Source organism: Lepisma saccharinum, unplaced genomic scaffold, assembly GCF_977018435.1.
Source record: "Lepisma saccharinum unplaced genomic scaffold, izLepSacc3.1 HAP1_SCAFFOLD_150, whole genome shotgun sequence".
Lineage (NCBI taxonomy): Eukaryota > Metazoa > Arthropoda > Insecta > Zygentoma > Lepismatidae > Lepisma > Lepisma saccharinum.
In genome coordinates this window covers 17078-34113 of record NW_028142959.1, presented here as the reverse complement: position 1 = coordinate 34113, position 17036 = coordinate 17078, and the positions used below count along the sequence as shown (strand labels likewise).

The 17036-nt window shown below is 35.8% G+C and overlaps 1 protein-coding gene across 1 annotated transcript in view; it reads left to right on the top strand.

Moving 5' to 3' along the window:
- LOC145982357 (engulfment and cell motility protein 1-like) overlaps positions 1–14657 on the top strand; it is a 28472-nt gene extending 13815 nt beyond the window's left edge. The window contains exons 3-4 of the mRNA XM_083115913.1: positions 6165–6295; positions 10209–14657. Coding sequence (XP_082972039.1) covers positions 6165–6295; positions 10209–10372 — 295 coding nt within the window. The 3' untranslated portion in view covers positions 10373–14657. The remainder of the gene's footprint in view (positions 1–6164; positions 6296–10208) is intronic.
- Positions 14658–17036: the final 2379 nt, after the last annotated feature.

Below are 17036 nucleotides of genomic sequence, written 5' to 3'. Positions count from 1 at the left end.
GAACGAACTGAGACCTACTAGGTATCGTAAGACTGCGGGTACCCGGCGGGTCTACAATGCCTGCCAGGAACGATCTGGGGAGGTGGGCATACAAGCTGCTCAAGCAAGGGTGTTGCGCAGGTTGCATGGCATTTCAGGAGCGATGTCTCGCGAACGGGTCTGCTCCAGGTCTTGTGCAGGCCTCTGAATGCACCAGATTTGTAGTAAAAATCACAAGCCTGTTGTATGTAGGTTTAACCTCACCATCTGCTAAATTTGTTCATCTAAAGATGAGAGAAGTAGTGCTCAATTGCACCGAGGTGTTTGAAAGGTAAATAGTGCTGTGGAAATGTAGAAGCAGTGGCGATATAACCGATTATTGTAATACTCTTCCTCCGGAACGAATGAGGAGAAAGAACACTTCACACCCCTCTTAAGTAATAGACTGTTCTGGACTTTTGGCGCACAAAGACTGCAGTCGGCGGTTAGAGGTTATGACGTCGCGTCTTTGCGGTTCGTGTTCGCGCGCTCGTTGCTGGCAAGACTTGGAAAATTTGCAGTGACACGAGCAGTTGACATTATTTATATTTCGTTATGTTGAAACGCTGAATTGAATAGTGAGTTCGATCCCAAAAAGGAACTTGAACGGTGAACTTGCAGCCTGGAAGAAGGGAAGAGTTGCATCGTAACCGGATCGAATCGTCGAGAGGTGGCTTCTACAGACTGGAGCGGAATGATCAGGAAGTGCATTTCAGAAATTAGGAAGATACGACAACAGTGGTTTTGTCAGTGATAAGTGAACCTTGTTTAAGTGTCGAGAGCTCTCGTGAATATGGTTTATGGATTATTAGCGTCGATCAGTATAAGGTAACAAGTACAGCGCTGAACTACAAAAAAGCTAGCTAAAACCGTGAGTAATATTTCCAATGTGTTACATTTTAATTTTGTGTTCATTTTTGTAAAGTGTATACATTGAAACTTCACCGAGACAATCAGGGCATTCTCTGTATATCCCTGTATCTGGATTTTCCGGTGTAAACCAGGTGAAGGAGACTTAACAAGGGCCTCCTTGCGATTGTTTAAGTAAAAATAGAATTTGAGTAATAAAAACATGTGAAATGTAATTTTCATCTTTGCTTCATTCATTTAATCAGGTTTTGTAAAAAACTGAAAACTCCTGCTTGTATCTTGAACGAAAGCAGGCAAACGCATTTCGTAAGCTAAATACAACTTTTAATGTTATATGGTGCCGAAACCCGGGAGTTGCCTTAGATTGTCTTGGTGAAAGAAAAAATGACAGGGGTAACAGGCATTGTGTTGCGTCGTTGTGGGCGATGTTTATGTAAACATTGAGTGTTGCAACCTGCGTTCGTGATTGTCGGCAGGATGGCTCGTACAATACGGAAAGCTCCTTGTTGCGGCAGATTGTTGATTTCAGACGCTGCTGTACAATGTTCAGACTGTAAACAATGGGTGCATAAAGACTGCGTTGAGAAAGATTTTTCCTGCAAGCAGTGCAAGAACGGAGCTGAAAATGAAGTTCATGATAATGAAAAAATAGACGAAAAAGAACAGGGTGTTTCGAAAGAAAGTGACGAATTTGGTTGTCAAGTTGACGTTAGTCGGGGAAATAAAAATGTCTTGAATTCAATTTTGTCATTTATGGAACAGAGTAGGCTAGCGCAGGAGAACTTATGCCTAAAATGGGAAGAAAATAAGGAACAAAATAGGCTGAAATGGGAAGAAAATAAGGAACAAGATAGGCTGAAATGGGAAGAAAATAAGGAACAGGATAGATTGAAATGGGAAGAAAATAAGGAACAGGATAGATTGAAATGGGAGAGATTATACGAGAAAATGGAACAAGATAGGTTAGAATGGAGACAGAAAGAGGAAAAAGATAGGCTCGTGCAGGAAGACTTATACAGAAAATTGGAGCAGAAAGAGGAACAGAATAAATTGGAACTCAAGGAAATAATATATGCTTCCATGCAAAAAATAAATGACAAGATGGAAGGAAGACTAGGCGTTTTGAAAGTGGAAGTCTCTAGGATAGAAACAATGGAGGACGTTATTCAGGATAATAATGCATCATGTCACGCCGTGATAGATGAAGTAGATGAAGTGAAAGATGATTGTAATGAGGTCCGTGAGAAAAGCGAAATGATAGAGGATAATTCTGATCAAGTACAAGTGGCTATAGAAAATGAACACAGAGAGACAGATGACAAAGTACAGGTTCTTGAGGAACGAGTTTGGAAGTTGGGATTGAAAAATCAAAAACTTGATGAGTTACATTTTGGGATACAGTTAGCTCCCGAACTGATAAGTAAAGATGAAAGTTTTCACGAAAAACCTGAGAAAGATATGTTTTCTAAACTGCAAGAATGTGTAACTTTAGACGTGACGATACTGGAAATGACTCTGATCAGTAAACGGAAGAAAATTAGGATGAGACCTAGATATAGTTCAGTAAAGAAAGTGAAGAAAATGAAGAGAAATAAATTGAAAGCTGCAAAGAAAATTGAAGAACCGTCAGTGAAAGCGAAGAAGAAAGTTCGTAAAAGATCTAAGAATGTCAGCGCAAAAAGATCAGACACAAGTATGAAAGAGATGAAACCAGAAAAGAGAGCAATGCATTCATCTGATGAGCGTGAAAGAAAGTCCCAAAAGAAACGAGACAGGAAAGAATGGAAGAAAGTTAAGAAGAAAGTTGCTAGTGATGATTCTCACAGTGAGGAAAATATACTAATGGACAACAAGAAACGAAAAGAAAATACTTTAAGAGAAAGAGATAATACAAATAGTTTTGGCAGACTAATAGTTTCTCTACTTGACGAAAGTTGGAAGAAGAAGATGAAAAATGAAAAGCAGAGAGATGGGAAGAAGAAGAAAGAAAAGAAGAAGAAAAGGAAAAAGAGGCATGATAGCTACGACGAACAGGGATCTTTACAAGTGGAAGTAACAACCAACACGGATAATTCAAGAAGAGATATTTTGAGTAGTCGATTGATAATGATGTTTTCCTAAAGTTGGTATATTTTATGTAAAATATCGAAATTTCCATTTCACTTGTAGAAATGTTAATAATCACTAATTTATGTAGGTTTTTGATAAAATGATGGAAATTGTTCAAATGTAAATAAGCTGTTTAAAAAAATGTGTCCATGTTGTTATGAGCCAAGTATATTGAAAATTGAGAAAATGAAAAGAAAAAGTTATTTAATGTCAATTGTTTTGTATAAATTATTTGAAAACTAGTTGTGGTTCGATGAAAAAAAAAAGTATTGATGGTTGGTAGAAGTGCTGGTAAATATTATTATTGTCAATGAGCGGGTAGATATTGTAAAATTGAAAAATAGCTTTGTAATAAGAAAAAGAAAAGGAAGATAGAAATATGAAAGTAAACCTCTAAACTGTTTATGATGCTGAAAAATAAAGTGAAGAGCGAACGAGAAAGAAGGTTGTACAGATGTGCTCAAAAGAAGTCAATTGGGAAAATCTTCAGAGATCAAGATGAAATAGCGTTAACAAAAGCAGGATAGTGAGAGTTCTTGGACATAGCTACATGAAGTAAAAGTCAGTGTGTATTAAGATATAGTGCGAGAGAGGCACATAAATATAAGGTCGAAGGCGGACCGGAAATGTTGGAAAATATAAGGTCGAAGGCGGACCGGAAATGAAAAATAGTAGGTCGAAGGCGAACCGAAAATTATTGTAGTTACGTAATAAAGAACATGCTGATATTTAAGTGAAAGATTATGTCCAGAATTCTGTTGCAAGTTAAGAAATAGTTTGTTAAAGAGATAAGCGACGTATTGTATGATGTAATTTCCTGAAATTAGTACTTTGAGCATGCTGATACCTTAAAGAAGAAAGAAGAAATGAAAGGTAAAGATCATGACAAGAGAAAGGAGGTTTACTGTTTCAATTTCATGAAGTATGATGATATTTTGTAAAGATAGAAATCAAAATATGTTTATAATGTTCTACACTTACCCGCCTGTACCCGCTCTAGTAAATAATTGAATCACAACATGAAGAAAATTTAAAATTATGGAATTCCAGAAAGAGTAAAGGAGAATTTATGTAAATCAGTAAAAGCAATTCAGAAACCTGCAGAACAGTATGTGAATGCTTGAAGTTACTTGTAATAGATTGATAAATTATGTAGTAATGATTCAAAGTTGATTTTATGTAATGCATGAAGGTATATATGTAATTAAAGAAATTGAGTAATGTGTTTATTATGCCTCAATGTTTACAAATTGTAATTTTATGGAGATTATTCTTACTATGTGGTTGTAAGAAACGATTGAACAGAATTAATATGTGAAATTGAAGGAAAATCTATGTGTATTTACTTTGTTATAAGATTTTGAATTGTAACCTAATTTTTTTTAAAATGTATGTACGAGGGCTGGTCAAATATTTAAGGAGATAAAGAGACTTGGAAAGACATTAGCTCTCCTTGATCAGTCCATCTAATGCCTTTTTTGGGGAAGGGGCATCTATAACCGATTATTGTAATACTCTTCCTCCGGAACGAATGAGGAGAAAGAACACTTCACACCCCTCTTAAGTAATAGACTGTTCTGGACTTTTGGCGCACAAAGACTGCAGTCGGCGGTTAGAGGTTATGACGTCGCGTCTTTGCGGTTCGTGTTCGCGCGCTCGTTGCTGGCAAGACTTGGAAAATTTGCAGTGACACGAGCAGTTGACATTATTTATATTTCGTTATGTTGAAACGCTGAATTGAATAGTGAGTTCGATCCCAAAAAGGAACTTGAACGGTGAACTTGCAGCCTGGAAGAAGGGAAGAGTTGCATCGTAACCGGATCGAATCGTCGAGAGGTGGCTTCTACAGACTGGAGCGGAATGATCAGGAAGTGCATTTCAGAAATTAGGAAGATACGACAACAGTGGTTTTGTCAGTGATAAGTGAACCTTGTTTAAGTGTCGAGAGCTCTCGTGAATATGGTTTATGGATTATTAGCGTCGATCAGTATAAGGTAACAAGTACAGCGCTGAACTACAAAAAAGCTAGCTAAAACCGTGAGTAATATTTCCAATGTGTTACATTTTAATTTTGTGTTCATTTTTGTAAAGTGTATACATTGAAACTTCACCGAGACAATCAGGGCATTCTCTGTATATCCCTGTATCTGGATTTTCCGGTGTAAACCAGGTGAAGGAGACTTAACAAGGGCCTCCTTGCGATTGTTTAAGTAAAAATAGAATTTGAGTAATAAAAACATGTGAAATGTAATTTTCATCTTTGCTTCATTCATTTAATCAGGTTTTGTAAAAAACTGAAAACTCCTGCTTGTATCTTGAACGAAAGCAGGCAAACGCATTTCGTAAGCTAAATACAACTTTTAATGTTATAGCGACAAATAGGAGGGGTCCCCCCCACTTATTGCTCCTTTTTCCCTCGCAGTATTGTCTCTTAACCTTAAGCATCGTGGTGGTTGATTTTGGAACCATGCCTATATTTCCGGAGAACAGATGGTCGATATTTCAATCTGCAGCGCGTGGCAGCAATTAATGTGCCATTTCTTGAAAACTGCAGATGCTATTTCAATTCTCTTTTTTTTTATCTTTAGTATACATATTAAGGTATGACATACTCAAATTACAAAACAATATATCCATTGTTACTATTATTAACAAGTGAAGTTTGAAAAAGTCCTTTGTTTCCCTTGGTTGAAAAGAAATTGAAAATCACAGTCCAGGGGTGAACCGGGGGCAAAGGCCGAAGTTTGAAATTTTCCGTAATGCAAAATTTCCAAATGCCGTTATTTCCTGGATTTTTTAAACATTGCGGCATGCGCATTACATATTTGGTCCATCCAGGGTTCATAGGGCTGATGCTAGAAGCGAAATTGTGGAAATGTTCCTTAAGCTGTCAACACTGCCACTTTATATAAAGTTATTTATTTAGCCAAGAAGTATCAGTCTGATTTCAATGAAACTTTGCAATGTTGTAGGAATGTACCACCTACATTCACTTCGGTCCATTGAGGGGAGCACAGATAAGGGGATTCAGAGACTTGTAAAAGAAAGTGGGATGGTTTAATAAATGATCTTTAAAGATTTCTTGTCAATGAATGATGAAGTATTTCTCCTTGAGTCGTTTGTTGCATAACTGATTTGTTTAAAAAATATAACTTGTTTAATTTTAGGGGAAGGAAAACTACGCACCAACTGGCATTCTCTCTTACACTTGACTCTGTGGAAGTGGCATCATTAGATTTTGTAGCTCCAGACGAGCAAGTTTTTGACTACTGGACTGATGGTATAAATGCTTTGCTAGGTAAGTTTAATAATGTTTAACAGTTTTTGTTTTCAGTGTCTTGAGATAAAATACATGTGGGAGAAATAACAATTTATTTTATTAGTAAATGAATACACAATGCTTTCCACGGTCAAGTTGCCCATGGAGTGGCGGCTGGCTTGTCTGCTGGCAAACTGGATGCAACTTCAACATAACTGGAACTTCAAGCTATGTAATTAAATAAGCTTGTACAATTACATTGATAGTTACGTTTAAAATGAGCATATACCTTGTGTTGTAACTGTCCTGCATCCACACATATACAGCATCTTTTAGAAAATTTTCACCAACACATTTCAGTTCCTCTTCTGAATTTGCTTCAATTTCTCTTGCGATGTCTTCTTTTAATTCTTCTAATGTAGGGCTACATGTTTAAAAGCTTGGTAGCTTACCATGCAGATGTCATGGAAATGTGCAAGGCACCAGAAGGATTTTTTTGAGAGTATGGTCGAACCGTGCTCCAACATAGTCTAGTTTCTCCTAAGTAAGCACATGCTGTTTTACCCTTCGTTCTTATCAAGAACAGACCCTGTTTCCATAAATTTCTTCACAAGTTTTAAAACACTGTCTCTGTGTGCAACAGGAACATCTGGGAATTCTGCTGGAATGCCTTCTAACTTCCCTACAAGAATTCGTAATGACGTAAGAGTCTTACATAATAATTTGTTGTTTTAAATTGTATGTTGGGCATGGCATTATTAGACTGCAGAAAAGCACAAGTAATATGTAAACTAAAACAAAACAATCTAAAACACTTGTTAACACCTCACAAACACATGCAAATTGGACACCAAATATCTAGATAGTGAAGCACAGGCACATCCAGTGCCTTCAGCAGAAATCTGTGGGTCTAAATGGCAGTAGATGCACTCTCACTGCCCAGCATGCTTGCTGCCGCTCCACGGGCGACTTGACTGTGAAAGGCACTGTATTTTATAAAGTGTCAATAAGACAAATTAATTAGCACTCTCTCTGGATTGGTTGATACAGGCATATTGGTTTATCCAAAATTGGAGGTAATTTTACTGATATGGTGTACTTATAAATAGCACAAAGTTACAAAATTCTGCCATTTGGCTAATATTTTTACACAGATGTAATTGTATATGCTCTAGCTTTCTAATGGCCGCGGTGGCTCAGTCGGTAACGCGTCTGACTACCATGCTAAAGGTCCCGGGTTTGATCCCCGGCCGGTTCAAATCCGGGAACTTTTCTAACGATGGAAGCGGCCCCGGCGCCCACCCAGCGTCGAATAACATGGGTACCTGGGGGAAACCCTTGGGGGTAAAGGCGGTCAGGGGCGTGATGATGATCACATCACCCCCACTCACGACCGGATCAAGAAAGTGTGGGGCGTTACCCCCACACCCCCTATACGCCTTCATGGCATGGTGCTATGCACAGGGGAGCACTTTACCTTCACTTTTACCTTTTCTAGCTTTCTAAAATATGTTCCTAATCATTTCAAATAGAACCCTGTTGCCATCCCTATAGTTGCATACATCAACAAACCGTTCGGTCACTCGCCGTGGCAGAGTTGGCAGCATAACATGTTACAAAGCCATAGGTCCCAGGTTCGAACCTTGGATTAAGCTTGTTTGTCCCATCATCCATTTCATCAGATTATCCATATCATCTCATTGTACTTGAAAGGTAGAAAAAAAGATTTCAAAATAACCGAAGCAGAAAGAAAGAATGAAGGAAGGAACATCTGCAATTTTGTAACAGATTGGTTGAATATTAGTTATCGTATCAGTAAAGTGTATATGGACCCATGCATATTGTAAAATATCGATAGTAATTGTTATAGTAAGAGTATTTTGTATTTATTTTTCATCGCTTTTCTTCCACTTTTGACTAATCATGACAATCTTGGTAAGTGATGATTTGATGAAATTGAAGGGACACTTGGATAGAACACCTATGCCCAACTGTGATTCGAACTTGGGAACTTTGGTGGCCACATTGAAAGTGCCCCACTTATAGCTATACAGATGCAAATTACTAACTTCCGCACAATTTACTTTACTATGAATTTTGGTGCCCACGCCACCATCCACACAGAAACTTGTTGTTTTCCTGCAGTAAAATTGCTGTGTATGAATTGACCACTTATGTTCACCCACCAAGTGAGCTAATGGTAATAACAATGCTTCAGATGGTGATTTATCATATGACGGTATCAGAATGAGTACCATCATAATGTGAATATTAAAATAATTTTATTACTCGTAATTTTTGATTTGAGGTCATATTTGGTGCTTTATATCAGTACAAAATTAATTTGCATCACTTTGGCTTTGTTCTTATTTAAGTACATATCCAAACTTCACGTATTTACAAAACTTTTATAATTTAGCGATGTAATTTGGTTTGTGTTCAAGAATATGCTTACCGAAAATTGCCAATTTATGCATAATCGCACATATGTTTGGTTTCAACAGCTTTTATTTGCTCTTTCATCAGTAAATGGGTACGAACATGTATTTAAAATGTATTACTAACATGTACAAACCATTTAATATAAGTTTTGGTTGATTTTCGAAGATAAACTTACGATTTGCTAAAATGAGCACCTTGAAGAGTAATCCTAAACTTGCAAGTAATCCTAAACTTGGAAACATAGCCAACTCACATAAAGGGAAAAATCTAAGTTGCGCGTAAATAACCTTTTTCCCACCAAAATTGTAAAACTTAAAATAACTGAAAAAGGTGAAAATAAAATACGTAAACATGTAATTGAATATTGTAATATCTATTTTATTGCATCTAATCTATTTTACAAGCATTTTAATGTATAATAACTGTACAACTCGAAATTTGTCACTTGAAATATGTTCGCAAGTTTGTATACTGTGCAAAAAGTGGTAGCAGTGTGAGTTGGGATACACTGCCTGATCTGTAAGATCAACCTCGACGGAAATGAAGTCGCTAAAAGTTTTCGGAAACTGAAATTGGAACTATTGATTAATAACAGGAAGATTTGTGTATATAATGTGATATAGCAGAGCAAATAAGTACTATATTCGCATTTAATAATTGAAATTGCGTCGAAAAGTACTTAAAAGGTCCAAAGGACATTAAATCTGTGAGCAGATGGAATCACGTAAAATGGCAGCCATCTTCTCTTAGTGTGGAATAATGAGATAAGTATCTTACATGCATGTACCTACAAAAGTGAAGGCCTATATTTGCAAATATACAAAAAGTGTGCACTTGGAATGTGAAAAGTCAATTGAACGTACAAATACACAAAATTCGTATTTGATTCTTATCTTATAATCGAGCATTTGGTCTCGATTTTCTTCGTAAAGATCTACGCAAAGTCGGAAATAATTCTTCATGATAATAAATAACTTAATGTGGTAAACTTGAAGATAAATCTGTAACATGCGAACAGGTTAATGCAAAACAATATTTATGCTTCAATATATATATATATATAAACATGTACTGAAGTTATGTATGAACTTGTTAATCTCAGTTGTTGAATTTAGTTTAAATATACAGAGTGTTAATTCTCGATCTTGGTAATTTTTCTTAAGTACTCAAATGTGAATACATATTTCTGCCAGTAATTTTGCAACATAGAAAATTTAAAACTTGAACTTCTCGTATTTTGTCATGTAAAATTATGAAACCATTTTCTTTATTTTTTTATATGTGAATTTCATCTCGACCGTATAGTTCACTAAGCCGAGGAAAGAAGGTCGTGATAATCATTGTCTGGACCCTACGGAAAGAAACTTTATGATTTCTATATACAAATTAATGTCTACAATAATTCAATTACTGGAATCAGTGAATTTCCTGCTTCATTATAAGACAAAACAAGTTTTTTTTTTGTTTTTTTTTTTGGTCATAAAACTTCAGTTCTCAAATATATTTACAGGTAACAAAATGATGAGCAAGGAAACAGAAAATGACCTTGAAACTCTGTTGAGCATGGATATTAAGCTACGATTACTAGATGCAGAAGGTGTCGACATTCCGCAAGACCCGCCACCTGTGCCTGCCGATCCTCCCAACTACGATTTCTGCTATGAACTGAAATAGGGCAATATCTGTAAGAGTACAATTATACCACGCTTTAATATTTTACATCGATAGAATTAAATGCTAGAATTATATTATACACTCAAATACTGTATAATGTATTTAAATTATTTTATTTGTTCAGTGCAAGAAAGATCTAGTGCAAACTATACTTTTACATATCTGTTTTTTAGTTAGACAAAAGAAGTTTTAACTGTTTGAGAAGTTCAATTATTTGTGTATATATCGCTTATACAATATACATAGGACAGATGGCTTATTTATTTAGTATTTGACTTGGTGAAAATATTAGGGCTGAGCCGATACCACTTTGAACCGATACCAATGCCGATACTCTCACCAATACCCACTGCTACCGATACGTGTATAATTCCAATTTGAAATAAAAAGGATAATTATATATATGTGTGTGTGTAATTTTTATTATGCTTACATTTTATACTTATGCATTTCTGACGATGAATAAATTAACCCACCAAACGATGCATCTTAACTTTACAGTATATTTTAGATAAGTGACAATCAATCAGATGTTTCAAATATGTGAGAAATATTAAGATAAGCTAAGATCTAGGAAATAGTGTTGTCGTCACCCCACCCCTAATGTTGAAGAATGAGATCATGCCTCTTCAACCTCCTCTGAAAGTAAAGGACCACTCTTCCCAAACTAACATTAAATCATCCGTGATTACAAGAATAATGGGTGATTTACCAGCCCTGGACACGACGTATAAAACTAACAGTAAAGCTGTAATGTGAAACCAATCTTGTCTCTTTTTTGTCCTTTATCAGAAAGAATAAAAATTAGTAAACAAAATTTAAGGAGGAAATGGAAACTTACCAGTCTCTTGCTTCTACGTATATCAGGCGATCGACTTCAGTACAGTGATATTCCGAAGTGACTGCTTTTGATATAATATACTATCGGAAAATGATTTCTAGAAATAATAAATGCAATGTTTTATCGCTTGGCGTGGAAGGAAATCCAAACACATCACTACAGTTTCCATCAACTGTCGTTCAAAGAAAATTATTCCATTGTCGCATTCCCTGTGCCGCCAATACACGCCTGTTGAAACCCAGTTATCCAGGTCTGAACAAACAAAAGTCTAAAGTCGGAAAAGAAAAGGTGATTAGCCCAGGAATATGCTATGTACTATGTCTGAGACACGTCCACCACTCACGTGGGTGATGACTGTTTTGACTGCGGGAGGTCTTTAAGGAGAGAGATGTCCACAATACACGAGGTGCCTCGTTAGCTACCGGAACCTCGTAGGGTTTATTGCTACACGAGACCGCATCTGTAGGAACAAAGCTTGGTAGGCTTCGATGGAACTCCTATAGGGATAATTTCAAGTTACCCTTGATTTGCAAGATTCTTGACCGCGAGTCTTATCTGCGTATAGATCTTTGTGTCATGTACTTGCTGTTCACGGAAACTTGAGTACAGGTTCACTTAACAAATGCACAACTATTTTTTTTTCAAAACCAAAAGTAAGTTGGAAAAGCTGAAGGAACGTTTGAAAGGGAACTTATTTTTGTTTTGGCCGTGCTTCTAGCTACTGAAGAACAATGGTATCGGCCAGTATCGGTGCAAAAAATATCAACTGATACCCATGGTATAGGCCATTACCGATACGTCTGTATCGGCTCAGCCCTAGAATATATATTTTGAACCATTGTCATACTATGTTCTCTTACTTATTGTTATTCTGTACACTCATAATAACAATACATTAAATATTTGTGTATAATTTATGAATTACCATAGTGCTGTATAAGTAGGAAGTAATTTTGAATGTTTAATTGTGCCCTGTTTTCAGTTTTAGTGTTTCTTTTGTGCCTTTTATTTATTTAGCTTTCTAATTTTAATGTAATTTGCAACAAGAAAAACGCATAACTGGGGACCAAGATAATTATTATTTGAAACATGAATTTTTGTCAGCTTAAGGTATTAAGCTATTTTTAATGTCTATTTCATACCTTGTGTCAGAGTTGAAGTGCATAAAAGCTAAGCACACATTACTAATGTGAATAATGAATTATAGCATACATTTTATTCCTCCTATTTTCAATATTGTGATGTGACCTTTTGTTTCTCAAGGTGAAGCAATAAACTTAGTATGCAACGAAGCTAGGTTTGAACACTGGTTAAGGCTTTGTTCGTCCCATCACTAATTTGTCTGTCATTATTAATTCTCATTGCCATGATTAACCTAAGATGCAGAAAAGCTATGTAAAAATAACCTAAAAGTGCATGGTGCAACAGTTCTATGAGGGCTAAGGGCCTGCTAAGCAGCTTTTCATTGGTTGATCAGCACATCGAGACCCATCACCACTGTTTTCTGGGTTTCGAAACCTGAGCCTACTACTTCGTCCTTCTCAAGTAGCTCCGCACTTGTCCTCACAATGCTGTGTCAACACCTAAATTTTGGGAGCTCCCACCTGGTATCGAATATGGTACTGCTTATACCAAAGGCAAAAGCATTAACCAATTGGCTACGCAGGACCCTTCATAAAATAACAAAAATAGAATAAAATCTTTATTATGAATTAAGTGAAATCAAATGCCTGTATAACATCAGATTGTTGGAAAAATTAAAATATACTAGTGAAGGACTACAATGTAAGCTACGAGGGTTATATTTTAAGTAAGGTCAGTTTTGCAATATAAACGAAGTAAGTAAATGTTTTTCAAAAAAACATTTATTTTCTGAATTTACATACACTTCTCTATTTTTCTACATAATTTCCTTGCCAGTTTAAACATTTATCGTAACAAACTACGAGTTTTTGGATACCCTCCTCATAGAACTCTGCCGCCTGTGAGATAGCCTGTTACTCACGGTCGTTTTCACTTCTTCATCAGTGTCTAAACTCTTGCCGCCCAGGAAGGTCTTCAGATGGCGGAAAAGGTGGTAGTTGCTAGGTGCAAGGTCTGGACTGTATGCGGATGATCGAATACCTTCCAGCCAAAAGATTCCATCAGATCATCATTCGCATACAGTCCAGACCTTGCATCTAGCAACTACCAACTTATGATAATAGGAAATAATGCACATTCCTGCCCCTCCGTAGTTGCTTGGGACATTCGTCGGCTTGAAAATAATTCTTTTTTTAAAGAGCATATTTTTTTTTTAATAATGGTGATAATATTTCTCTATGCTAAATTTCTAAGCGAGATATTAGGTGGGCAACTGCTCCCTCTCCCCCCCCTTCCCAATGCACATGCCTATGTAGCTGTGCATTAAAGACTGTAATAATAATAATGTTTGATTTTAACTTACGATCTGCAGTATTTCAAGTAGAAGTTTCAAGACTTTAAAGCACATTCCAGTTGCTTTATCCATGGAGATTGCCACATAAGTTAATAAAATTTAATGCATTATCTGTGTATTTTTTCCGATTTTTGTTAAAAATTGCATGAGCCATATCGGACTTTCAGATATAAATGCATATGGTAGCAATAGGCTAATTTATCAAGGTGACCACTAGATTAGAACAAATAATTATTGCTTCCATTTTTAAATTATGTCCTGAATTTTTATTTTTTATTCATGTTGATAGATGTGTGTGTTTTGTATTTGTGTCTTGATATATGTTCTTATCTAATACGTCTTTAGCAGATTTTAACGTATGTGCATTCTATGATTGAAATATCAATTTGGCAAAATTATGGTCTATTTTACTGATGAGACAATATGCAATACGCAGTTATCACGCATGAACTAATATCTACCAGAAAAATCAGTCCTGTGTAAATTATAATGTTAGGATTCATACTTCAGTATTTTTAATCATCTTTTCTTGTCTTGATTATATTTAATATGTGGATGCCTCATTTATTTGTATTGTAATTTCCAGTGCACAATTCTGAAATGCAGTGTCAGGATGGTATAAGAGTCTTTAGGACTGTTATTGCAAATTAGAGCCTTATATAAGACCACTTCGGTGAACATTGTAGCCCCATGTGTTTTTGTAATATATTTTTTGTTGGTTTTGTCAGCTTATAGCATTTTGTTATGTTTGTTTTGATGGTCATCCCAAAGCTTCTAAATAATTGTATTTTATTATAACTAAAGCAATTATGTCACTGCACTGCCAGTAACTAGGTATGTTATTGTATTCTGTTAATCAACAAAATGTATTTACCAAAGATATGTGAATTACATACAAGGAAGTTGAATGATATTATTTTATGTTCTGTGTTGTGTTCAGATCTGAAAAGTAATTTTATGTACTATTTTGTTATAAAATCAGCAAAGTATGCAGTGTGTTGTGTGTATCAGAACATTTATACATTATGTGAAGAATATAGAATTTTTTAAAAGACATACTTAATTTTCTTTCACGTGTTATATTAAGTGAAGAAATCATGAAGACAAACACATTATGATGGAATAACAACATGCTAGGAACTTTAGGTACTGGCCTAAAGGTGTAGCAAAGTTTAAGTACACTATAAGCTCAGTTAAGTAGAACTGAATCTAGTTAAAAGTGGGTTTCAAACACTGTACATATGAGCATGGGCTTAACTTAGGACCTAATTTTGAGGGGGCAGAATCAAACTGGGCCTAATTTTGAGGGGACAGAATCAAACGGCCTAATTTTGAAGGGGCAGAATCAAACTAAACTGGGCCTAATTTTAAGGGGGTAGAATCAAAGTGGGCCTAATTTTAAGGGGGCAGAATCAAACTGGGTCTAATTTTGAGGGGGGCAGAATCAAACTGGGCCTAATTTTAAGGGGGCAGAATTAAACTGGGCTGAATCAAAGTTCGGGCCTAATTTAGAGCGCTTAGAATCAAACCTGGGTGTTAACTTTGAGGAAGAGATTCGAAAAGTTTTCCATCTCAAAAAAACTGCATCCAGGATTATTTGCTAAATAACTGATGTTTACGAAATCACAAATATAACTTTTTATCACTTTGCTCCTCAGGCCCCCTAACTTTTAAAATTTAATATAACTTTGCCCCTGCCAAGTTACGCCTATGCATATGTGCGCACAACTGGCGTAACTGAAAGATATTTTTTAGTACATAACAGGCAGATTGCAATAACTTAGTACTATGTTTGGCTGTTGGAGCACAAACATAGTGGTGCCTCTGTGAGCAAGAATTTGAAACTTAGGAGATATTTACTTCTAACACTAGAATGTTGATACTTCACACTTCTAAGTTATACATTTCCAAGAAAGGTGGAGTTACGCCACTTGTGCTCTGAACCCCCTCATATGTCTCCACAAGGAATTGATCAGATAATCTTTGATTACAACATGATAAGATTCACCACTGTGCTAGTGGGGGATTCCTTTAATGATATAAAGTGTATTGAAACAGTTTCTAATAATTTTACTGATCCAATGTTTCTAAGTAACTTAGAAAGTAACTTGTAAGGTGGTGCAAAATTCTGTCATTGTGTAACTCATTTTGTTATAAAACTATACAGTGGAAAGTCGATCTTATATTTTGCAGGGGACCAAGCTGAATAAGCTTAAAATGCAGAAAAATGTAAAATAGAGGAAAATTTTATAGCATTTTACTATGTTGAGATCATCAAGATTGTATGTGTAATATAGAAAAATGTAAAACATAAAATCGGAGTTCCACTGTAATTCATATACCCTGGTTCTCTAAAGTTAAGTGCCTTAAATATTCAGTAGTCATTGAAGTCAGCCAAGTTCATACACTAATTAAGGGGGTTAACGAACCAGTCCCATTCTTCATGGAACATTTGCAGTATATCACATCAGTTATTTAAATCAGTGTTGGTAGAACATTCAAATCTGTCCATTCCAAACATCTATAAATGCTTTCACTCTGATTCACCAAACTGACGTTTTAATTTGTTCTGTGTGTTCTTTAATATACAGCATGTCCACAAAGTCCTGCTACCGTTACTCCTAAACTATATGAGATAAAGACATGCGGTTTTTTGCAACGTGTTCTACAGCTCTCAAAGTTTTATTTACAATTACAACACTTCCACATGCGCCCCGGTAGTTGCTCTCAGGACGTCGAGACAATATTCGATCTCCATCCATACACGCTGCAGCATAGCAGCATCAACCTGTTCGAGAACTTCTGCAATTTGTGTAATAATAATAATAAAATACCACTGCTGATTAAAACTTTGAGAGCTGTAGAACACGTTGCAAAAAACCGCATGTCTTTATTTCGTATAGTTTAGGAGCTATGTTTCATTGTAATGGTAGCAGGACTTTGTGGACATGCTGTATATTCACTCACACAAATTAAAAATCAACAAGAGTTTTGATGAAGGAGATGAATTCCAGTTCTTCGTTAAATATGTAGTTCATTGCATTATTGACACCAGCAATAATCCACTGTCAGTACATTCCTACTAAATAGATTTATTACACAGTCGAGTAAAACATTGTGCACAGTGATAGACAGTATTTTCAATTTCCCAATTTCTTTCTTTGTGAGCTTGCTAATTTTAAAGAGATGCTTGTTCAATTGTTTTAATTCAGGAAGATATGATGTAATGAATATAGGAAATACCTTCCATAATTTTTCGCAGGTTTATCTTGGACCAATTCAATATTACTGTAAATAGTGTCGTAACTAACTTGTAATGCAAACTTGAAATAAGTTGTTGCTTTAGGAGAATATGGTATCGCTTCTTCGGTAAACCAGATAACTAT